At 37.1% G+C, this 25,346-nt stretch overlaps 1 protein-coding gene across 3 annotated transcripts in view; it reads left to right on the plus strand.

Moving 5' to 3' along the window:
• The first annotated feature begins 1,044 nt into the window (after positions 1-1,044).
• Positions 1,045-25,346, plus strand: part of LOC106066512 (uncharacterized) — a 39,057-nt gene continuing 14,755 nt past the window's right edge. The window contains exons 1-8 of one of the 3 annotated variants that reach the window (XM_056014015.1): positions 1,045-1,270; positions 3,202-3,581; positions 3,915-4,030; positions 12,913-12,971; positions 13,293-13,441; positions 16,225-16,375; positions 17,624-17,836; positions 18,277-18,381. In XM_056014015.1, the coding sequence (XP_055869990.1) occupies positions 3,323-3,581; positions 3,915-4,030; positions 12,913-12,971; positions 13,293-13,441; positions 16,225-16,375; positions 17,624-17,836; positions 18,277-18,381 (1,052 nt within the window). In that variant the 5' untranslated portion in view covers positions 1,045-1,270; positions 3,202-3,322. The remainder of the gene's footprint in view (positions 1,271-3,201; positions 3,582-3,914; positions 4,031-12,912; positions 12,972-13,292; positions 13,442-16,224; positions 16,376-17,623; positions 17,837-18,276; positions 18,382-25,346) is intronic. The other 2 variants (XM_056014016.1, XM_056014017.1) reach the window with 2 other exon arrangements.

Consider the following 25,346-nt stretch of genomic DNA (forward strand, 5'->3'; position numbering starts at 1 on the left):
AGGCTGTAACGGCATGGGCGCAGGTTTGAGGCAAAGAGATGCAGGGCTGACCCGAATAACATGTCGAGGTAGCTTCACAGGCGATTTATGATCTGTAGACTTCAGCCGCTAGCGACCGACATCACTGAAGACAACTTTGTGCCAGTGGCTCTGAACGACGCACTTAGGAAGATCTAAATAATGTTTGATATCACACCGTCCCGTTCTAAGGCCCCACTCTGCTTTAATAAGTACATAGCAATATCAGAGATAAATAAAGCCGGTTGGTCAAAGGGCTGTAGTCTATATGCCCTTTGTGATAAAATAAAATTGTATAAATGAAAACAAAAAAACCCAAAGTAGATCGATGTGCCAAACTTTGAATGCTCATTACTCAAATGCAATCCTGATTTTGTGATTTTTCTTCTTCTTCGTTCTCATATTACATGTCGGAGGATCTCGGATCAGTAATCCTATATCTGAGATGAACCGCGCAGTGGTTTCAGATCAGGCAGTTCTCCGTATAGTTTTTTTTTTTTTTGTATATCATAGGAGGGTCTTGGGTCCAGCGTCTTGCTCAGGCCTATTTTGTGATTAGTTTCCAAGCTTTTTGACCTTTACGATATGTATACCAGAGCAGGCACTTTATGTTTCAGTATTGCAGAAGAATTCATAGTATAAAATGTTTATCCCTCAATTCACCTCACCTATTCATTAGTCTGTTAAATCGTTGGGGCATCACACATGATCTTTCGATTGTCTTTCTCCATTCCTGTCTCTGTGTTGTATATTTGTGTTAAAATGTCTATATATTCGTATTTGTCCGTGATATCTTATATTCAAATGCAACCCTTTGTCATTCAGTTCAATGCGTTGAACTTTTGATCCATTCAAAGTGATGGTTTGAGCTACTAGCTAGATAATGTCAGTTACTTTGTGAGGCCATATCTCTGTCACGACATGATGGTGATAGCAGCCCTAGACAACCTGTTATCACACTTTGTGTCAATGGATTTGAAATGAGGTCAAAATAGATACTTCAAGAAATGGACAAATCAGAACACATGATTCTTACATGTGTGTGTGTTATCTTTTTGTGTGTCGCAGGCGCTGATCATGTGTTTTAAGAAGCTACTTCTTGGTAGTTGTACGACACACTTTTGTTTCGTTTTGACTTTGTACAAACTGAAGGATTTACTTAGCATGTTGACTAATGGATTAGAAAACTGGAACATGTTGGATTCTGTTGTGTGCTATTCTTCAAAGGATTAACTTTTTTTTGTGCTCTAATGTAAGTCACTTGTAGCCTTACGCGAAGTTCAGATTGTGTTCTACTTCTTACGCAAATCTATGCGCCATTTACACATTTATGTTTAAAAAAGTTAAAAGTATATCTTTAAGAAAAAGGACAATAGTAAAGATATTTATTTTACTTTCTCAATGTAGTTTCAATAAAAGTTAGCCAGTTTCATTTATTTGGACACATCTGTGGCAGAAAGTTGATTAAATTGACGCACTAACCTTTGTATATTACTGTTTTAGTTTAGGTCTTCACCTTCACCTATCCCTTAGTCTGTTGGACTTTTGGGTCACCACACAAGATCTGTTGACCGTCTTCCTCTATTACTCTTTATCTTTTGGCTTGGTTAGAATCTCTTTCAAAGTTTTATGTTGTTGTGCCATCGCTTTCTCTGTCTGTCTCTTCTTCTTTTTTTCCTGGTTCTGTTCTCTGCAGGAAGGTATTTTTGAGCCCTGAGAACCTTGTGATATGGCCATAGAGTTAAAGTTTGCGTGTTTGACAGTAGTTAGACGGTCATTGTGGGGTAAATAGCTGGACTAATACTGCCTCTAATCTCTTTGTTTGTGATGCGGTCAGTGTATGTAATATATCTCAATTCCATTGCTCGGATCCTCCTCTATAGATCTACAGTTAGCCTCCAATATTTGCAAGCCTAGGTGGCTAGAAACAGGGAGCGCATCAGTCTGGGTTTAGTTTCGAGGGCTATGTTTTTGTCTTTCCATTGTGTTTGAGTTTTGCACTGCTGTGGACTGTGTGCAATATTGGCCAGTAGTGCAGGTTCTATTACTTCATCTGAAACCAACTCTCGGTGAACAAGTTGTGTGTGAGCAAGTTGTCGGTGAGCGATATGTCGGGTGAACGAATAGTCGTGTGTACGAAATATCGGGTGAACGAATAGTCGGGTGAACGAATAATCGGGTGAACGAAAGATCGTGAAAGATTTGTCGGTGAACGAAATGTCAGTAAATAAATTGTCGTGGGACCCGCAAAGCGCAAGTTGGAAATTCTTCTTCCTCGAGAGCATATCTAATTATGTATTGAAGGGAGATGATAATGTAGACGGTCTGGTCTACCTCCATGGTTTCAAACCAGTCTCTTATGTTTTTGTTGTACGCGCACTAGTGGCCTGGCACTTTCTGGACTCCTTTTATGTCGTCTTTATTTACGTTGCACTTTTCCATTGTCGCCCAAAGTGACCCAGAGTTGAGTGTAGAGTAAAAGAATATTGCATAGAGAGTAGAGTATAAGAATATTGCATAGAGAGTAGAGTATAAGAATATTGCATAGAGAGTAGAGTATAAGAATATTGCATAGAGAGTAGAGTATAAGAATATTGCATAGAGAGTAGAGTATAAGAATATTGCATAGAGAGTAGAGTATAAGAATAATGCATAGAGAGTAGAGTATAAGAATATTGCATAGAGAGTAGAGTATAAGAATATTGCATAGAGAGTAGAGTATAAGAATATTGCATAGAGAGTGGAGTATAAGAATATTGCACAGAGAGTAGAGTATAAGAATATTGCATAGAGAGTAAAGTATAAGAATATTGCATAGAGAGTAGAGTATAATAATAATGCATAGAGAGTAGAGTATAAGAATAATGCATAGAGAGTAGAGTATAAGAATATTGCATAGAGAGTAGAGTATAAGAATATTGCATAGAGACTAGAGTATAAGAATATTGCATAGAGAGTAGAGTATAAGAATATTGCATAGAGAGTAGAGTATAAGAATAATGCATAGAGTGTAGAGTATAAGAATATTGCATAGAGACTAGAGTAGATGAATAATGCATAGAGAGTAGAGTATAAGAATAATGCATAGAGACTAGAGTAGATGAATAAGAATATTGCTTTAGAGTAGAGTACACTGTCGTTAAAAACAGAACCAATGGAGCATGTCATTCCTTTTAATTACAGGGTTTTAAGTGTGTATTTTTTTTTTCGTTTGATCAATTAGACTACGAATTATAGTTGTTAATTTCTCGACTTTGAAGACACAAAACGGAACCAAGCGTTAATTCTTCCCAAAGTGTTCAGTATGACTGCCATCAGATTCTCAACCAAGTACCTTACAGTACTTCACACCTCTCTTTGTGCTCTGTACTTTATGAGTTTCACTGCTACCGCTGCTACCACAGATCTTGCAAACTCCACATTCAGCAATACAACAGTCGCAGCAACACAGAGCACGTCTATAGCATCTACAACCAGCAACTTGACTTCAGCTTCAACCACAGCTTCAAGTACGTCGCCACATACAGCATCCCCGAAGTCTGGCCAATCGCCAACGCTTAAAAGTAAGTTTGAAATTTACGAAAATATATTTTTTTAAATAAACAAATGCAAGACGTGACTGTGGCTGGCTGCGGCAAATCTTTTGGTTGTCTGGATGAACCAGGGTTCATACCCTGCCCGCAGCCATCCCTCGTGATCCTTCGGGAGGTTTGGACTACGAAGTAGATTATCTTCAACTCTGAAGGAACATCCGAAACATTTTATAGTTACAAATGATCTAATTTAATGAGCTCATTCATCTATGACCATCGGTTGTGCTATGTAACAAAATGCTGTTTTTTTACTATCTCTCTACTGGATGACATAACTGTTAAGCTTTTTTTTTTATTCCACAGCTGGTAATATTGCATTAAATTTCAGTATTAAATACAAAAATGAGTTGTATACAAGTAAACTTGGTGATTCCAATTCAGAGGAGTATAAAAATAAAAGTCAAACATTCAAATCAAAGGTAAGAAAGTTCAGTGTCTCGTATTCTTTTAATCCATCATTTTAATGTAATACGATAAGATAAGATATTTTTTTATTGATCCAATCAAATGGAAATTCAGTTTGAGTACAATTGACAAACTCAGCGTAACTACTGTACAATAACAATATAGATGCAAATAAGAATAACATTCACACTCGAAACACTTGCACACTCATAACCAGCGCTTTATAAATTATACTTCTATGTACTTCTCGATGACGACAGCTGATCTTGTAACACTCTGACCGAAAGTGGGATGAAGGAGTTTTTAAATCTTTCTGTTTTTGTCCTAATGGAAAGGAGACGACCATTTCATTCAGATCTTATGTAACAGTGGTTTAATGGGTGCATGTTATCTTTAGGATTCGTGAGTGTTTTGGAAAAGCATCTTTCATGAAAAAGCTCTTCCATTTGTCTTTTGGAACTTTGGGACACTACACATGATTTGTTGACCCTCTCTTTCCATTTTTTCATGTCTTTTGCCATCTTTCAATGATAGACCTCTTCATTCCTTTATGCTGTCTTCCTATTGCATCTATCGTTGGCATCTCATTTTTTGTCCCTAGCTCTGCAGGAAGGTCTTTGCGAGCCCTGTGGATTTTGTGACATGGCCGTACACTAAGGTACATGTATGCGTGTCTAGTATCTATTTCCGGAAAGAGGAGCGCGAAGCCTTTTCGTAGTAGAAATTAACGGATGTATTTGAAGTTATTCCATTCTCGATTATAAATAAAGTAAAAACAACATTTATCACAACTTTTAAAGAATAAATGTTGACATTAATGTGATGTTTTATCTTTAAATTGAATTGTTTTTTCCTGGAATACGTTAGCAACGAAATAGATTCAAACTGTTCTTTGAAGAGAACATTTCAAGATTCTACACCATACATTTAAACATACAATAGCTATTGATAATCTTTTTTTTTTTTTAAAATAACATTCTTTAGTTATTAAGAGCGAAATAATCACTCTATAAGATGCTTAACGGATGTATTTTCTTCTTTTTTTTTAAAGCGTTTTTTAAAAAACGTTTTTTTTGTTTGTAAATATTTTGTTCTTTATCATTAGCGCCTTCTCCCAGAACTCCTTGGATCAATTCGAAAGAAGATTTTGGAGTAAGGCATTAACATTTCTTCTCGTCCTTGTCCCGCTTTATACAAGAAACATAGAGTAAAAAGTATAGAATCAGTTTTGTTTTGGAATTAATTGATGGCTTTGATATACTTTATGTATCGGTTGCGTAGCAAGGTACCCGCGGGACCGGGCTAGAGACAGCCAGTCCAATTAAACCGTTTTAAACTTAATGTAGAATTTGAATAAAACTTGAACAGCCTTTTTTTAAAAACAAAAATGAACATAACTATTATTGACAATATATACACAGCTTATAACTACAGTGTTAGTGTATGTACAAACAATTTTATCATCAATATCTTTCCTTTTCGCTCATCGTGGAACATAGGGTCTCAGTAAAAACACGCCTCTCTCCACGGTCTCTTGCTGGTTCCTCGTGGAACATAGGGTCTCAGTAAAATCTAGCCACTCTCCACATCTCTTACTGGTTCCTCATGGAACATAGTGTCTCAGTAAAAACACGCCACTTTCCACGGTCTCTTGCTGGTTTTTTAATAGCTTCCCAGCTTTTTCCTGTCTTCTCGGATTCATCTTGGTATTCCTCTACGTCTTGTGGACTGTGGGTTCCATTCTAAGGCCCGTCTAGCTCAAAAACACACATGAACAAATAATATGTTAAACAATTGAAAAAGAAATACAACTCTTTCTAGGAACTGACGTTTTCATTTCCCTCATCACCTTGATTCCCACTTTCTCTCCCAGCTAACCTCGACTGCGATGGACGTACTCGTGGTTACGTCATAATTCAACCGATACATACTAATTCTCCACATAGTCTTCCTCAAGGTTACACCAGCCTATATTCAGCCACCCTTTCCTCCACTTTCAAGATACACGATTGTCATCCCAGTAGTTGAACTAGCAATGTGCGTCTGGTGTGGGCCGCACGGAACATCAAGTGGTAAGGGGCATCAAAGTCCCCCCCCCCCCCCCCAGTATTTATTTAGTTCCTATTTCCTTGAACTTGATCTACCTACACTCGGTACATGAAAATATACTTTTTTTTTTTTCCATCTCCTATATTTTCTTTAAACTAAATGTAAGCTGTAGAACAGATTTATTAGATTTGTTTAAATCTCCGAAGGCACACAGTATTTGTCGTTACTTCATGTTCAATGCACTTGTTTTATATGAGGGACACATTTATTATAGTACCTCTAACCTTTGCATGATATCTGTGGATTAAATATTTTTTGCTTCATTGTCCGGTACAGTGGTTTCATCTACATTTAGATTTTATCAGAATATAACTCTAGACTCTAGTAGATGTAGATGTCTAATTTATTTTCAGTTTACTTTTATTCTTTTGAGTTTTAGTCATTTTGAAATTCTTTCATTGCTTCTAGTCTCGAGCACTTTATTGAAACGCACATGAGTGTCAGAGGAGAAGCCGTAGAGATCATTAGAGATACATTTTCAAAAAATTCTAGAAACTCTGGAGACATTGGCTAGTAGAGATGACAAGTCTTCTACTAAGCAGTCTTTTAATTATATCACATACATTGAGTTTACCTTCAAAAATACGAATTGTCCATTAGAGACTGAAGCCAGTGTTTCCTTTGACAAACACATTTAAGGCCTATTCAGATTGAGGGACTACTGCAGAATTTCAAATGCTGCAAAAAATGACCCAGGCGAAAAAGCTGGAGATTCTGTATTAACACTGAAGAAATAGCTTCGGAAGGAAACTTATTGTTACGTGCGCATCTTAGTGTGAATGTGAAATGGTGCGATTGCGTGTTGAAAGGAGGGAAGAATAAAAAATGGAGGAATATGAACAAGAAAGTGTTTCCAGTATTAATAAAGATTAAAGTATTTATAAACTGTGATTTGTCGTTTTCATGTCTAAAGAGTCTCATCCAATATGAAGACGTAACACTTATTTTTTCCTTGAACCGCATCGTTCAAGAAATAATCAACTGACTAAGTCTGACTTGTGCAACTTCATCATCTGCAGATAAATGTGATTTTATTTTTGCCTTCACAACTATTGAGTCCTCAGATCGAAATCAATCTCGATAGCACCACTAGCGACTTTAAAAAAAAAACTTCGTCTATAGCGAAAGAGGCTTCAAAGGTTGGTCACAGTTTTTTCAGAAGCCTCCGAAGTTCCAAAACAAAAAGGCCTAACCTGTGGACTTATGTTGAGTTTTATTAAAAAAAAAACAACAACTATCGGCTAGAATCGTAGATGATTCAGTCCCGAAAATCTAGATTCGCCTAATTCTGACAATGACTAAAGTGGGGGCTCTACATGTGACATAGTTTATCCAAACGAAACTTGACCAAGAATTGATTGCGATCAACGATAAAAAAATTGGCAATTTTGTCCATTAAATAAGAGCTGGTGGAACGAATTGATTTCGATAACATTTAATGATAATTTTGCCTGTATGGAAGCACATGATTTATTTGTAGTATAGTAGCTGGCAGCAGATGGCCCTCTGAAAGAGACAGTTGGAGAGCTCTCACAACAATCGCGGTACATACACTTGAGATCCAGAGAAAAACTTTCCTTGAAGACAAGCGCAGAAAACGAAGACAATATAAAATAAACCTCCAGCGGGCAATGGCTTTGTCTGACTCAGAAAAATATGCTGGTTGTATCTGGCTTTGCATGAAACACGGATCTCATCTTTAATCTTCAGAATCGAATACATTGCCTTTATTATTATTTATATTTTGTAGGCCTACTATTGATTTTTTTCTATACTTTAACAATGAAGATGAATACACATTATTTTTTTTTTGGGGGGGGGGGGACAAAATCTTTTCACTGTTTTATTTATTTTGTTTTGGAGGGCATCATGAGGAGCTGCCGCAACGGGCGTCATATACCCAGGGCCGGTCTTAGGCCACTGCAACCTATGCGGCCGCACTTTCATAGGCCCCGCGCGATGCGAATTCTAGGTGTAAATTATTAAATTAAACCATTTTAACTTATTATTAAAAGGGTTCCCGGAATTCTCCTGAAATTATAAAATATAAGAAAAAGTCATGAAAATGTCATGAAAATGTCCAGATATTATGAGAATCTTCTGAAAACTGATGCAAATATTAAAACAGACAAAATTGTCATTTCCATGTGTCATTCAATATAGAAAACGCAAATCCTACTCGCGATAAAAAAAAAGGCATAGTCAGCTTTCATTTAATAAAAATGTAATAATAAGCCGAATTTTAACCAAAACAAGAAGTTCAAATACTTAATTTACTTTAATAGTCACTGGCATACAAATATAGATCTAAATCTATCTCGACCCCTTATATACAAAAAATAAACAAAAGCGATATTTTGCTAGTCGATAGTAAATGTAAAAGGCAGATCTGTATGTTTATCGGCTTTTTGTTAGAAAACTACTATCTATTGTAGATGGCTCGTAAAGTTAATTGGACAGCAATTTTGTACTTAGTTAAGTATAAATAAAATGCAAAGACGAATTTATTTTCTAAAACAAAATCTTAATTTTCACTTATTATCCTTATCACAACCCAAACTAGGCCCCGCGCTATCCGTTTCGCCTAGGGCCCCGCAACCCGTAGGACCGGCCCTGCATATACCCTAGCTACTCCACTGAGCCATACTTTCTTCCTAAATGTAATAAACGACTATCTTCCAAATGCCCCTGTGGCTCCTAAGTTCCTTTATGTTACTGCAGTGCATATCTTGTGGCTAAATTTGCGCCTGATTTCATTGATCTAATCATGAGCCAAATCAACGCCTTTAAATAGTTGAGTCTATACAAGTTCGATGTAAAGTAGAGAATTCTTGACGTCATTGAAAAACTGATTCCACAAACATTCCAGAAAATGACTCTGTAAGGATTGGCTGTTAAGATGACATGACAAAAGTGCACACCCTTACAAATTAAACATAGGACCTACTTATCTCAATACTAAATATAGTTTTACACTAGAGCCTGGGTGGGCAACCTTTTTCTACCGTGGGCCGCATTAAAAAAATTGGGGACTGGAGGGCCGCATAATTAAAGATATAAAAAAGTATATACATATATATTGTTGTAACCCTGCCTTGCACCAGTGCTTGAGGTGCGCACTAGCGCACTAGTGAACGTAAACAGGAAGAGACTAGAACGGAGATAATAACATTGCATCAGGGATTGTGAAGAGTCTGAATGTTTGGAAACTAAGAAGCCAGCTTTTGGTGCTGCCTGAAGGTTGTAGAAGGGACCTGGAGCGAAGCGGGGAAGGCTGTCGTTGGTCCACATTCGGGTTGCTGTCTAAAGGACTGGTAAATTAGTAGAAAGACTCTGAGGAAGCTGAAGGATGCTATGTGTTTGTCCTAGTGAATAAACACCTGTATTTATTTCCTGTTACACTGTGTTGAGTTGCATGCCTATTCGTTGAGTGCCTAACCTAGAGTTACAACAATTGGTATCAGAAGTGGGATTTAGGCAGCTCAACGAAAGGAAACAATGACAACGCTGAGGAAGCTAGATGAACTAAGCTGTAAACAGTTAAAAGAGGAGCTCCGAGCCAGGGAGCTGAGGATCTTCTGTGCCAAAGAAAAAATGAGAGAACACCTTCGACAAGCCTTGCTGGACGAAGATGAAGATCCGGACTCGTATCTGTTCGAAGTACAACCAGATATCAGAGAGCTCATGAATACCGTGACAGATCAGATGAACTCGTTCCAGGTACAGCTAAAAGAGGTCAACGAGCAGATCTGTACCATGATTAAACAGATAGGTATCAGTACCTCGCTGAACAAGACTGATGATACGTTTGATACCGTGATGAGCAAGACCGACGATCAGATGGCTACCATGTCGACAGGTATAAACAATCCGTTACTCAACGGAGACGCCGTTGATGGTGGCGCTGTCTATGACTGTAATAGTGAGCCGTGCAAGCTTGGCTCCTACGACAAGAATCCTAACATTTGTTGTGAAAGTACTGAGCACAGATCTGATCATGCTATCGTGATTCCTGCCTACACTCAGACGTTGAAAAATAACTGTGATGACGGGACCTCCTCAAAGGGAGAATTCGAGCACCGGAAGACCTGCCAACTAAGTATTTGTCCTGATACCAGTATCAGCAAGAGAAGCGCTGATGGTGGTACAGCAGATGGACACATAGGACGTTGTAAACGTGCCCCACAGATATGTCTTTCAGACAGGCTTAAAGATTATACCGTGTTTGACAACCTGGCCTCCTGGGGGCCCACGGCACATCGAGAAAGCCTGCTGGAGCAACGTGTAAGACAAATGGTCTTGATGACCTACGCTATGACATCCACTGCATCGCTTCTTGCCATGAGTCTGCCGTCGGTGGTAACTAAGAGAAAGGCCAGACAACGGAAACGACTTCCCCTTAACCAAAGGCAGGTCAATTGGAGCAGAAGGAGAAAGCGGCACCTGCAGAGAGCAGTGTGGATTGCTTTGTGGGGAGCACGATCAATGCAATCTGTGACTCCCACTGACCGACCTCCACCTGCACTGGCCAACCGTGAACATGTTTCTTTTCGGGACGAAAAGACTAAGGTGGGGGTAGTGTTGTAACCCTGCCTTGCACCAGTGCTTGAGGTGCGCACTAGCGCACTAGTGAACGTAAACAGGAAGAGACTAGAACGGAGATAATAACATTGCATCAGGGATTGTGAAGAGTCTGAATGTTTGGAAACTAAGAAGCCAGCTTTTGGTGCTGCCTGAAGGTTGTAGAAGGGACCTGGAGCGAAGCGGGGAAGGCTGTCGTTGGTCCACATTCGGGTTGCTGTCTAAAGGACTGGTAAATTAGTAGAAAGACTCTGAGGAAGCTGAAGGATGCTATGTGTTTGTCCTAGTGAATAAACACCTGTATTTATTTCCTATTACACTGTGTTGAGTTGCATGCCTATTCGTTGAGTGCCTAACCTAGAGTTACAACAATATATTATATTGTACTCCCAATTGAGGAATTACAGCAAGATTAAGCAATTTCTTGAACTAATTTTACGAACAATTTTTTAAAATTTTGCTATTGTCTGTTTACATCACAACATTTCACCACAAATGTAGAATAGTACTTAATATGAAGTACAAAACTATTTACTCTCGTGCATAATGTTCCGAAACCGTGGAACTAGCTTAGGAGTTGTTTTTTTTTCTTGTGACTGCTGTGAAATACAGTCAATCAGCAACGATATGTTCTAACACTTGATAATTTTCAAAAAAAAAAAGCTTGTTCACAGATGATTGTGGTTCCATATAATGCGATAGTTTAGCAGCAAGGTTTTATCAAGTGCGGAAATACAGCTTCTGGCATCCATGAAACTCCCGCGTAAGAACTGACTGAAACTTCCCTTTCAGTTAATAATTTGCTTGGAGGTATGTCCTCTGGAGCTGAATCAGCTTCTGCATTAAAGGGTAAGCTGAGGGTATTGAAAACTGGTTCCAGATTCTTGACGTCTTGAAATTTGCTTTCAAATTCCACAATCAAGGAATCCAAATAAGTCTTGTACTTTTCAAGCATTTCACTAGAAATAGTTTCACCTTTCAGCAATGAAAATCAAAAAACCTGATTTCACTTGCTGGTCTCAAGAAATGGAATAGCTTTTTTTTTGAAAAGATTTAAGATGCACATACATTTCATGTGCAAGCAACCTATTGCAATGCTTCAGATGATAAACATGAAGTCTTTCTTCAACTCTTCAATGGAAATATTAGCAACAAGGTCCCAGTCAATTTCCTTCAAGGAACCTAACAATATCTTCCTTGAGATTTCATGTTCTTCTAATGCTGGGCCAGCGGTTACTACTGTGTTACCGAACATTGGAATGTTTTGTTTCCAAATCTTCATTAATCATCATCAAATCACATGAATTTATCATGCCATCTTAATATTTATTAATTCAATTAATCATCATCAAATCGGAACTGCCAGTCGGGGCCAACCTTAGATAATTGGAGGCCCTAGCCGAAGTGAATTTGGTTGCCCAAAATAAAATAGAAAAATAAAAATGTACATCAAAAAAACTAAAAAGTTTGCAATTTATTAAAATCCTGATGTACTTCAACAATAACATTGAGGAAAAGTTTCGCTATTTCTTCTCTAATTTAACAGAATATGCATCCTGTGCAAGGCGCACAACAATTGTAGGCCCTGGGAAGCTGCATAGTTTACCTATCCTTATGATCTACTTAACTGATATCATATCAACATTGTAATTCAATGAAGCTTTATGTAAACTTGCCCGTTACGAGTTTATGGTTGGGAAATTGTTCTTTATTATATTAAAAAGCCTGTTTTTCTCAGTCAAAGCACGGGCTCCATCAGTTGTTACCCTTGCCATCTTTTACAGGCCAACCCAACACTTTCAACACAGTTCTTCATAGCATTGAATAATTTGTCTTTGAATGTTTCGAAATATTGCCATTTAAAATAATTTTCGTTTACTTTAAACTGTTTAGAATGACGTTTAGAGACAATGTTTCTTTAGCCTCTTCATCCTAACTGATAAGAATAACAAGTTTCAGTAATTTCTATAGTTATTTACAATTATTTATTTTTAATATATTTGCATTTTTATATGTGTGTAATGTTTGGGCACACCTGATTTCTTTAGGTGCCGCGGGCCACATAAAACTCTTCGGCGGGCCGCATGTGGCCCGCGGGCCGTAATTTTCCCACCCCTGCACTAGAGTCATGTACACGAACACATCGACAAGTCACTTGTTTTTTTATTATTATTTTTTTAAAGGCTATCATTTTTGTACTCACCAGATCCTTAAATATTTCGATGGGGTCTCAGCGTTTCAGAATATTACGTCTATAACGTTCAGGTAAGATGATTATTATTTCATGCAATCCTTAAATAAACATCAAACAACGATATAAGTTAATACGTTTTAAATATCACATAGAACTACATCTACTTATAGCTGCAAAACCTGCAATTATTGGATTAAAAGAGTTTTGGGATGAATGTATGAAGCCTCTATCTACATGGAATAGAAAGTCTGGCATGACATAAACATAACACCACTCTGTGTATGTATGCACGTGTGTATGATTGCTTGTGTCAGTGTGCATGTGTGCGTTGTAGGTGTGTGTATGTGTATCGTTCTTTAATTTAACTTTCATCTTCAATGTATATATTCTAGAAATGGCAGCTTAATTGTTGACTTCACAGCTCAGTTTCAATATAAGGACGAGCTGGCCACCGAGTTGGCTGACAAAACGCTTCCAAGACTAATTTCAAGTGACATTGATTCCATATATACTCTTCCTTCTTTCACTCGAGGACTTAAAGGTAATATCGGAGTTTTTTTAGAGCTAATATTTGATGGATTTTAGAGGAAATATCTGAGGTTTTTTTTAGAGATAGGCCTAATATCTGAGGGTTTCTTTAGAGTTTCAGCTTAGGTTTATTCTATTGTTTATTATTTTCTCAAATTGTACGATTAAAACTTTGATGTATAAAAGCTTCTATGCATTCTGACTTACATTTGTCAATGAAAGAGAAACGATGCCGGAGTAAGTCTTCTGGGGCGTGAATGCTTAAACTATTGTCTCGTTCGGTTAGACTAATTGGTAAGGAAGTGTTATGATACATCCACATAGCGATGTCTTGTGGACAAATACAAATGAAGAAGACACAAATTGTCAAACTGAAAACCTCTACAACTTCGGAGTTTTAATTTTATGTTTTTATAGTCACTGAACACAATGAGTTTGATAGAAGGTCTATAAGGTACTTGGCCTGTGTGGCTAATCGTTATTCACAATGAGTCGTTTCCCTTAGCAGCTTTTCCATGTTATTGGTGATACCGTATGTATGGTGATACCGTAGACATGGTGATACCGTAGACATGGTGAGATCGTAGACATGGTGATACCGTAGACATGGTGATACCGTAGACATGGTGATACCGTAGACATGGTGATACCGTAGACATGGTGATACCGTAGACATGGTGATACCGTATGTATGGTGATACCGTATGTATGGTGATACCGTATGTATGGTGATACCGTAGACATAGTGATACCGTAGACATGGTGATACCGTATGCATGGTGATACCGTATGTATGGTGATACCGTAGACATGGTGATACCGTAGACATGGTGATACCGTAGACATGGTGATACCGTGTCGAACAGGAAGTGGACTCTTTCTAAGGCCTCAACCTGACACTTTCTTTGATAGCAAATTCTTCGGGCTTCATAAAGGCACCAGCTGTGCAAACCTGTACTTACCACAAGGAGCCCATTATGGCCCAAACGAAGGCTTAGGGGTGAACTTGGGCTCAGACAGGGGGCGTAGAGACAAAACTCTTATGAAATCCTTGTGGGGCCAGAAAGGGACTAGACTTTAGGGCACCAACAGGACCAAACACATGGGGCCAGTTTAAGGTACGAAAGACAGCCATAGTGGGGGCTCATTGCTTTATAATCTCTCTCTATATATTTAACACATTAAAAATGTATTACAATTCGTCTCTCTAGAAATGGAAATTGAAGTTGTTGTGACTTCATTACTACATTCTCTTTCTCAGAACTGTTCATCTTTAGTCCATTGTACAGTATCAATGTCTACCAGAAGATTGTTTCATTAATCCCTACCAAATGTATTATTTCTAATGGTGCTCCCGATCGCACTAAAAAGAGAAGGTCCAGAAAATGGTTTATCTTTTTCTGGAAAACTAACCTAAATGGTATTGCGTGTATTTAATTAGATTTTGAATCATAGAAATCAATTGCATGATGAAATCAAAATAATTGATGCAATTTCACTCAATATAATCAAAGTTTTTTTTAAAAGTATTTTTATATTCAACTTGTAAGAAAAAAAAATCTTAAGAATGTAAATAATATTTTCTATTGTGAAGAAAGTAACAACAATATTTTGTGTGTGTCTGTGCTACTTTTGAAACTTGACTTTTCAATGACGTTTGTAGGTAGCAAAGAAAAAAAAAATATTTGTCTGGAAAACGCCTTCGCGTGTTTCTACTTGTAATGTGTATTATTTAATTTATTACCGGTATAGTATATTATAAATAGACCTCTCAAATCTTGTCTAGCAAATGAAGATGCTGGACCTGATATCTCTGTTTATGAGCGTTATGTGATTCATTTGACTTCAGTATTAGAAACATAGAAGTTATTTAATTTGAATACGTTATGTTACATACATTCATACTTTGCTGAAGGGCGCAAGTTATAGACCTCAATAATGATGGCTACTAATGGAAAAGGGGGGGGGGCTTTAAATTTAACTAGAGTTGACACAATTATCATTCAATTTTTCATGAAGATCGAAGTTGGTAACTTTTCCTAGAAAACATCTGGAAGGAAAGATAATACGATACGCCCCTTGTGTTCGTTAACTCCTCTTGTCATTGTATATTTTTTTTTAAAGACGGAAACAGTAGAGGCTAACATTTAAGTTTGGTATAACGTGAGTGTTACAGGACATTGGAGGGGAGGGTACAGATTTAGAAGATCCTTTTACCCTTGAATCTGCCAAACAAAAAGTTCTTAATTGTGAGCATCAATGATCTAATGCTTCTAACACACAAAGGTCAAATCCCATTTTAACTTCTGCCATTGCTTTCAATCATTCATTAGAAGCAGATGAGTTAAACAATGTCACGTTAACCCAAGTTTCTTTAAATCACTAGGGGCTGACTTTCACCTCCGCCACACAGGGCACCTGAACAGTGGCGTAGCTAGGAATTTGCAATCCTTTGGGGGCCCGGAGGGCTTGACCTCTTTGGGGAACCCTGCATTTTGCGTAATAATTAATATTTAATGTAAAAAACACACATTTTGGGAGCCCCCATCAAGTTGGGGCCCAGGGGGATTTTCAAATTCTTCCCCTCCCTCCCCCCACCCTAGATACGCCTCCGCACATGAAAGTGTATTCAACAGAAGGTTTTCTTTTTTTTTTTCAACAAATGAAAATAATTTATTTGCATGACTATGAACGATCTTTCTGTATTAAATATAAAATGTTGCACGCATTGTTAGAAAAATAAATTACAAGAGGACAATAACAATTTATAAATTAAACCATTGAAATTGTCTTTAGCTGTTAGCGGCTGTGAAATCTACAAATGCCCGGATCATCAGTACTGCAAAGACGACAATGGCTTACCGCAATGTGTCGATAGTTGTACTTTGAACTGTGGCGTCAATGGTGAATGTATCGTCGACCACGTTACACTTAAACCGCTGTGCAGGTAAAGTACAAGAGAAAGAATAAAAGGGGGGGGGGTTGACATTGAGAGTAATGCGAGCTATGATACGTCCAGCGGTGTGGTGGCCAAGTCGGCAACGCGCTGGGCTTCTCAATGCTTCAGATTTCAAATTCTGATTTCAGGCCGTCCACCTAACTACAATGGTGTTGGTCGTTTTTGATGGTCACGTGTTATTCTTGTCATAACCTCGAGCTTACATGATCTGTATTTCTCATTGAATCGTCTTATTATTCTTTGTTTATGCAGCACGGGGAAGAAATATAAATATATAAATCTGTCAAGCTGAATCTTCAAAACGTTGAATTTAATCTTTTATATTCTTTTTTAGTCAAGATAAGCTGTGCTGCTAGGTCTAGATTCTAATGTCGATGTATTCTAGCGTGAAATTGTTGCTTCGTGCAAAGCTTCTATCAACTCACTCTGTCGGTCTATCGTGTCCATTTTGTTTCTCCCATTTTCCATTCTCAGATTAAATTAAAACTTGCACAATTATTCATAGAACCTGACAAGACATAAATCAATTTTTAAAAATTAGCTAATTAGTTCATTAATTGTTGATGGTGAATTAATTTTGTTTGATATCGAAATAAAGGGAGTAAATGCTACTTAATTAGAGATGTGGATGTATATATGGATTTCCTCCCTTACTATGGATTGACACTTTTTTTCTTCCACGTCCCATTCTCAGATCAAGTTGTCATTTTGCATAATTATTCATAGTCGATGACAATACACGTATAAATCCAACAATTAACCAATTAATTAATTATCTATTACTAATTAATTAATTTTGTTTTTACAAAGCAGGGAGCTAAGCACTGTAATTTTCAGATGAATGGCAGTAATTAGCGCTTCTTTCCGTTAGATAAGCTTTTTTTTTTTTTTAAGTATTATTTTCTATTGCTTGTTTAAATCACTTAAATACTTAACTATCTCCGAATAGCTAGAGGACACTGGAAAAATAATCTAAACAAAAGTTCAGGGATGAAGAACTGAAGGCAGGAACATCTTATTAGACGTCATATTTCCTCACTGTAAGACAGCATAATTCTTATTTCATCGCTGTAAGACCGTATAAGTCTTATTTCATCGCTGTAAGATATAAGTCTTATTTCATCGCTGTAATATCGTATAAGTCTTATTTTATCGCTGTAAGACCGTATATACCGTATAAGTAAGGTAATATTATTGTTTATGTCTCACTCTACTCGTATGGTTTTCTGGTTTCAGATGTAAGCAGAACGACGACGAGGTCTATGTCGGAGAGCTGTGCACAGATAAAGTGGAGAAATTCGCACTGCCGAAAGATTACATAATTGCCATCGCTGCGGGTGGAGGGGGCGCCTTGGTGCTCATACTTCTGGTCATTACCATCCTCACCTGCGTCATGAAACCAAAGGACTTGAAACAGGACAGCGAGGATGAAAGAGACAATAGATCTGAGTGAGATCACGTGACTTTCTGTTACTAACATCTCTACCTAAATATAAATAGTTTGCAGTTTGTTTTACCCTCCACTCTTATATGTGATTTGAAACATTGAAACATCTCCGTGACCTAAACTTTTATTTTTAACTTTGCTGGGGGGGGGGGAGAGGACGTCAATATTTGCAGACATACAAGAATATAAATCAATACCGAGCCTGATCTTTTGTTATAATCATTAAAAGTTGATAACAATTTGTCAATAATTTAGTACTAATTAATAAACTTTGGGTTTCTATAGCACGAAGGGATGAACCCTTGTATTTTTCAGAATAATGTCAGTACTTAGCGGTTTCTTCCCTTTAATTACGTTGTTTTTTTAAAGAGTTTTCTTTTTTCTATTGCTTATAAACGTATAAATTCATGATTTTGTTTTGGTCCTTGTTTTTTTTCTTCAGACAATCGTTTCAGTCAATGAAAGACTCAGAAGATCCAATCAGTCAACCATACCGACCTAAAATAGACACAGTCATGGCTGAGCCGACATTTAGGTTGGTGACAATGTGGGTCCCTCCATTACTTTCTCTTTGTTTTGTTTTGTTCGTTAAAATGTTGACGTCTACAGTGAACACAAACTTGGTTGATGTTGTAGACCTTCTGTGTTTCTCAATTAGTCATTTCTTTCATAAGATCCACAATAAATCCAATACAAAAGTAGAGAACACTGCTTAACTCTTTCTCTCCTAATCGATGACACTATCTTTCATTTTGACCTCATTTAAATTTAATTAATGTTTACCTTTTTAAACTTGACTTTGAATTATATAAAAAGAGCATGCATTTCCCTTTAATTCTATACCAAATACAACATTTTCCGATAACAAACAACAAAGCTATTAAAGCCCAATCAAAACGGTAGTGAAATAGTAAAGAGCAAAATGAAGAATTCCTTCCAAAACGTGGAAAAATAATTACAGAGAGAAAGAATTAAACATTTTTGTTTCAAAGCTTCTATCAACTCACTCTGTCTGGTAACATGTTTGTTTCAAAGCTTCTATCAACTCACTCTGTCTGGTAACATGTTTGTTTCAAAGCTTCTATCAACTCACTCTGTCTGGTAACATGTTTGTTTCAAAGCTTCTATCAACTCACTCTGTCTGGTAACATGTTTGTTTCAAAGCTTCTATCAACTCACTCTGTCTGGTAACATGTTTGTTTCAAAGCTTCTATCAACTCACTCTGTCTGGTAACATGTTTGTTTCAAAGCTTCTATCAACTCACTCTGTCTGGTAACATGTTTGTTTCAAAGCTTCTATCAACTCACTCTGTCTGGTAACATGTTTGTTTCAAAGCTTCTATCAACTCACTCTGTCTGGTAACATGTTTGTTTCAAAGCTTCTATCAACTCACTCTGTCTGGTAACATTTTTGTTTCAAAGCTTCTATCAACTCACTCTGTCTGGTAACATGTTTGTTTCAAAGCTTCTATCAACTCACTCTGTCTGGTAACATGTTTGTTTCAAAGCTTCTATCAACTCACTCTGTCTGGTAACATGTTTGTTTCAAAGCTTCTATCAACTCACTCTGTCTGGTAACATGTTTGTTTCAAAGCTTCTATCAACTCACTCTGTCTGGTAACATGTTTGTTTCAAAGCTTCTATCAACTCACTCTGTCTGGTAACATTTTTGTTTCAAAGCTTCTATCAACTCACTCTGTCTGGTAACATGTTTGTTTCAAAGCTTCTATCAACTCACTCTGTCTGGTAACATGTTTGTTTCAAAGCTTCTATCAACTCACTCTGTCTGGTAACATGTTTGTTTCAAAGCTTCTATCAACTCACTCTGTCTGGTAACATTTTTGTTTCAAAGCTTCTATCAACTCACTCTGTCTGGTAACATGTTTGTTTCAAAGCTTCTATCAACTCACTCTGTCTGGTAACATTTTTGTTTCAAAGCTTCTATCAACTCACTCTGTCTGGTAACATGTTTGTTTCAAAGCTTCTATCAACTCACTCTGTCTGGTAACATTTTTGTTTCAAAGCTTCTATCAACTCACTCTGTCTGGTAACATGTTTGTTTCAAAGCTTCTATCAACTCACTCTGTCTGGTAACATGTTTGTTTCAAAGCTTCTATCAACTCACTCTGTCTGGTAACATTTTTGTTTCAAAGCTTCTATCAACTCACTCTGTCTGGTAACATGTTTGTTTCAAAGCTTCTATCAACTCACTCTGTCTGGTAACATGTTTGTTTCAAAGCTTCTATCAACTCACTCTGTCTGGTAACATGTTTGTTTCAAAGCTTCTATCAACTCACTCTGTCTGGTAACATGTTTGTTTCAAAGCTTCTATCAACTCACTCTGTCTGGTAACATTTTTGTTTCAAAGCTTCTATCAACTCACTCTGTCTGGTAACATGTTTGTTTCAAAGCTTCTATCAACTCACTCTGTCTGGTAACATGTTTGTTTCAAAGCTTCTATCAACTCACTCTGTCTGGTAACATGTTTGTTTCAAAGCTTCTATCAACTCACTCTGTCTGGTAACATGTTTGTTTCAAAGCTTCTATCAACTCACTCTGTCTGGTAACATGTTTGTTTCAAAGCTTCTATCAACTCACTCTGTCTGGTAACATGTTTGTTTCAAAGCTTCTATCAACTCACTCTGTCTGGTAACATGTTTGTTTCAAAGCTTCTATCAACTCACTCTGTCTGGTAACATGTTTGTTTCAAAGCTTCTATCAACTCACTCTGTCTGGTAACATGTTTGTTTCAAAGCTTCTATCAACTCACTCTGTCTGGTAACATGTTTGTTTCAAAGCTTCTATCAACTCACTCTGTCTGGTAACATGTTTGTTTCAAAGCTTCTATCAACTCACTCTGTCTGGTAACATTTTTGTTTCAAAGCTTCTATCAACTCACTCTGTCTGGTAACATGTTTGTTTCAAAGCTTCTATCAACTCACTCTGTCTGGTAACATTTTTGTTTCAAAGCTTCTATCAACTCACTCTGTCTGGTAACATGTTTGTTTCAAAGCTTCTATCAACTCACTCTGTCTGGTAACATTTTTGTTTCAAAGCTTCTATCAACTCACTCTGTCTGGTAACATGTTTGTTTCAAAGCTTCTATCAACTCACTCTGTCTGGTAACATTTTTGTTTCAAAGCTTCTATCAACTCACTCTGTCTGGTAACATGTTTGTTTCAAAGCTTCTATCAACTCACTCTGTCTGGTAACATGTTTGTTTCAAAGCTTCTATCAACTCACTCTGTCTGGTAACATTTTTGTTTCAAAGCTTCTATCAACTCACTCTGTCTGGTAACATGTTTGTTTCAAAGCTTCTATCAACTCACTCTGTCTGGTAACATGTTTGTTTCAAAGTTTCTATCAACTCACTCTGTCTGGTAACATGTTTGTTTCAAAGCTTCTATCAACTCACTCTGTCTGGTAACATGTTTGTTTCAAAGCTTCTATCAACTCACTCTGTCTGGTAACATGTTTGTTTCAAAGCTTCTATCAACTCACTCTGTCTGGTAACATTTTTGTTTTAAAGCTTCTATCAACTCACTCTGTCTGGTAACATGTTTGTTTCAAAGCTTCTATCAACTCACTCTGTCTGGTAACATGTTTGTTTCAAAGCTTCTATCAACTCACTCTGTCTGGTAACATGTTTGTTTCAAAGCTTCTATCAACTCACTCTGTCTGGTAACATGTTTGTTTCAAAGCTTCTATCAACTCACTCTGTCTGGTAACATTTTTGTTTCAAAGCTTCTATCAACTCACTCTGTCTGGTAACATGTTTGTTTCAAAGCTTCTATCAACTCACTCTGTCTGGTAACATGTTTGTTTCAAAGCTTCTATCAACTCACTCTGTCTGGTAACATGTTTGTTTCAAAGCTTCTATCAACTCACTCTGTCTGGTAACATGTTTGTTTCAAAGCTTCTATCAACTCACTCTGTCTGGTAACATGTTTGTTTCAAAGCTTCTATCAACTCACTCTGTCTGGTAACATGTTTGTTTCAAAGCTTCTATCAACTCACTCTGTCTGGTAACATGTTTGTTTCAAAGCTTCTATCAACTCACTCTGTCTGGTAACATTTTTGTTTCAAAGCTTCTATCAACTCACTCTGTCTGGTAACATGTTTGTTTCAAAGCTTCTATCAACTCACTCTGTCTGGTAACATGTTTGTTTCAAAGCTTCTATCAACTCACTCTGTCTGGTAACATTTTTGTTTCAAAGCTTCTATCAACTCACTCTGTCTGGTAACATGTTTGTTTCAAAGCTTCTATCAACTCACTCTGTCTGGTAACATTTTTGTTTCAAAGCTTCTATCAACTCACTCTGTCTGGTAACATTTTTGTTTCAAAGCTTCTATCAACTCACTCTGTCTGGTAACATGTTTGTTTCAAAGCTTCTATCAACTCACTCTGTCTGGTAACATGTTTGTTTCAAAACTTCTATCAACTCACTCTGTCTGGTAACATTTTTGTTTCAAAGCTTCTATCAACTCACTCTGTCTGGTAACATGTTTGTTTCAAAGCTTCTATCAACTCACTCTGTCTGGTAACATGTTTGTTTCAAAGCTTCTATCAACTCACTCTGTCTGGTAATATGTTTGTTTCAAAGCTTCTATCAACTCACTCTGTCTGGTAACATTTTTGTTTCAAAGCTTCTATCAACTCACTCTGTCTGGTAACATGTTTGTTTCAAAGCTTCTATCAACTCACTCTGTCTGGTAACATGTTTGTTTCAAAGCTTCTATCAACTCACTCTGTCTGGTAACATGTTTGTTTCAAAGCTTCTATCAACTCACTCTGTCTGGTAACATGTTTGTTTCAAAGCTTCTATCAACTCACTCTGTCTGGTAACATGTTTGTTTCAAAGCTTCTATCAACTCACTCTGTCTGGTAACATGTTTGTTTCAAAGCTTCTATCAACTCACTCTGTCTGGTAACATGTTTGTTTCAAAGCTTCTATCAACTCACTCTGTCTGGTAACATGTTTGTTTCAAAGCTTCTATCAACTCACTCTGTCTGGTAACATTTTTGTTTCAAAGCTTCTATCAACTCACTCTGTCTGGTAACATGTTTGTTTCAAAGCTTCTATCAACTCACTCTGTCTGGTAACATTTTTGTTTCAAAGCTTCTATCAACTCACTCTGTCTGGTAACATGTTTGTTTCAAAGCTTCTATCAACTCACTCTGTCTGGTAACATTTTTGTTTCAAAGCTTCTATCAACTCACTCTGTCTGGTAACATGTTTGTTTCAAAGCTTCTATCAACTCACTCTGTCTGGTAACATTTTTGTTTCAAAGCTTCTATCAACTCACTCTGTCTGGTAACATGTTTGTTTCAAAGCTTCTATCAACTCACTCTGTCTGGTAACATGTTTGTTTCAAAGCTTCTATCAACTCACTCTGTCTGGTAACATTTTTGTTTCAAAGCTTCTATCAACTCACTCTGTCTGGTAACATGTTTGTTTCAAAGCTTCTATCAACTCACTCTGTCTGGTAACATTTTTGTTTCAAAGCTTCTATCAACTCACTCTGTCTGGTAACATGTTTGTTTCAAAGCTTCTATCAACTCACTCTGTCTGGTAACATTTTTGTTTCAAAGCTTCTATCAACTCACTCTGTCTGGTAACATGTTTGTTTCAAAGCTTCTATCAACTCACTCTGTCTGGTAACATGTTTGTTTCAAAGCTTCTATCAACTCACTCTGTCTGGTAACATTTTTGTTTCAAAGCTTCTATCAACTCACTCTGTCTGGTAACATTTTTGTTTCAAAGCTTCTATCAACTCACTCTGTCTGGTAACATGTTTGTTTCAAAGCTTCTATCAACTCACTCTGTCTGGTAACATGTTTGTTTCAAAGCTTCTATCAACTCACTCTGTCTGGTAACATGTTTGTTTCAAAGCTTCTATCAACTCACTCTGTCTGGTAACATGTTTGTTTCAAAGCTTCTATCAACTCACTCTGTCTGGTAACATGTTTGTTTCAAAGCTTCTATCAACTCACTCTGTCTGGTAACATGTTTGTTTCAAAGCTTCTATCAACTCACTCTGTCTGGTAACATTTTTGTTTCAAAGCTTCTATCAACTCACTCTGTCTGGTAACATGTTTGTTTCAAAGCTTCTATCATCTCACTCTGTCTGGTAACATGTTTGTTTCAAAGCTTCTATCAACTCACTCTGTCTGGTAACATTTTTGTTTCAAAGCTTCTATCAACTCACTCTGTCTGGTAACATGTTTGTTTCAAAGCTTCTATCAACTCACTCTGTCTGGTAACATTTTTGTTTCAAAGCTTCTATCAACCTACTCTGTCTGGTAACATTTTTGTTTCAAAGCTTCTATCAACTCACTCTGTCTGGTAACATGTTTGTTTCAAAGCTTCTATCAACTCACTCTGTCTGGTAACATGTTTGTTTCAAAGCTTCTATCAACTCACTCTGTCTGGTAACATTTTTGTTTCAAAGCTTCTATCAACTCACTCTGTCTGGTAACATGTTTGTTTCAAAGCTTCTATCAACTCACTCTGTCTGGTAACATGTTTGTTTCAAAGCTTCTATCAACTCACTCTGTCTGGTAACATTTTTGTTTCAAAGCTTCTATCAACTCACTCTGTCTGGTAACATGTTTGTTTCAAAGCTTCTATCAACTCACTCTGTCTGGTAACATGTTTGTTTCAAAGCTTCTATCAACTCACTCTGTCTGGTAACATGTTTGTTTCAAAGCTTCTATCAACTCACTCTGTCTGGTAACATTTTTGTTTCAAAGCTTCTATCAACTCACTCTGTCTGGTAACATGTTTGTTTCAAAGCTTCTATCAACTCACTCTGTCTGGTAACATTTTTGTTTCAAAGCTTCTATCAACTCACTCTGTCTGGTAACATGTTTGTTTCAAAGCTTCTATCAACTCACTCTGTCTGGTAACATGTTTGTTTCAAAGCTTCTATCAACTCACTCTGTCTGGTAACATGTTTGTTTCAAAGCTTCTATCAACTCACTCTGTCTGGTAACATGTTTGTTTCAAAGCTTCTATCAACTCACTCTGTCTGGTAACATGTTTGTTTCAAAGCTTCTATCAACTCACTCTGTCTGGTAACATTTTTGTTTCAAAGCTTCTATCAACTCACTCTGTCTGGTAACATGTTTGTTTCAAAGCTTCTATCAACTCACTCTGTCTGGTAACATTTTTGTTTCAAAGCTTCTATCAACTCACTCTGTCTGGTAACATGTTTGTTTCAAAGCTTCTATCAACTCACTCTGTCTGGTAACATTTTTGTTTCAAAGCTTCTATCAACTCACTCTGTCTGGTAACATGTTTGTTTCAAAGCTTCTATCAACTCACTCTGTCTGGTAACATTTTTGTTTCAAAGCTTCTATCAACTCACTCTGTCTGGTAACATGTTTGTTTCAAAGCTTCTATCAACTCACTCTGTCTGGTAACATGTTTGTTTCAAAGCTTCTATCAACTCACTCTGTCTGGTAACATGTTTGTTTCAAAGCTTCTATCAACTCACTCTGTCTGGTAA

This window comes from Biomphalaria glabrata, chromosome 16 (assembly GCF_947242115.1).
Source record: "Biomphalaria glabrata chromosome 16, xgBioGlab47.1, whole genome shotgun sequence".
In the NCBI taxonomy this organism is placed as follows: domain Eukaryota; kingdom Metazoa; phylum Mollusca; class Gastropoda; family Planorbidae; genus Biomphalaria; species Biomphalaria glabrata.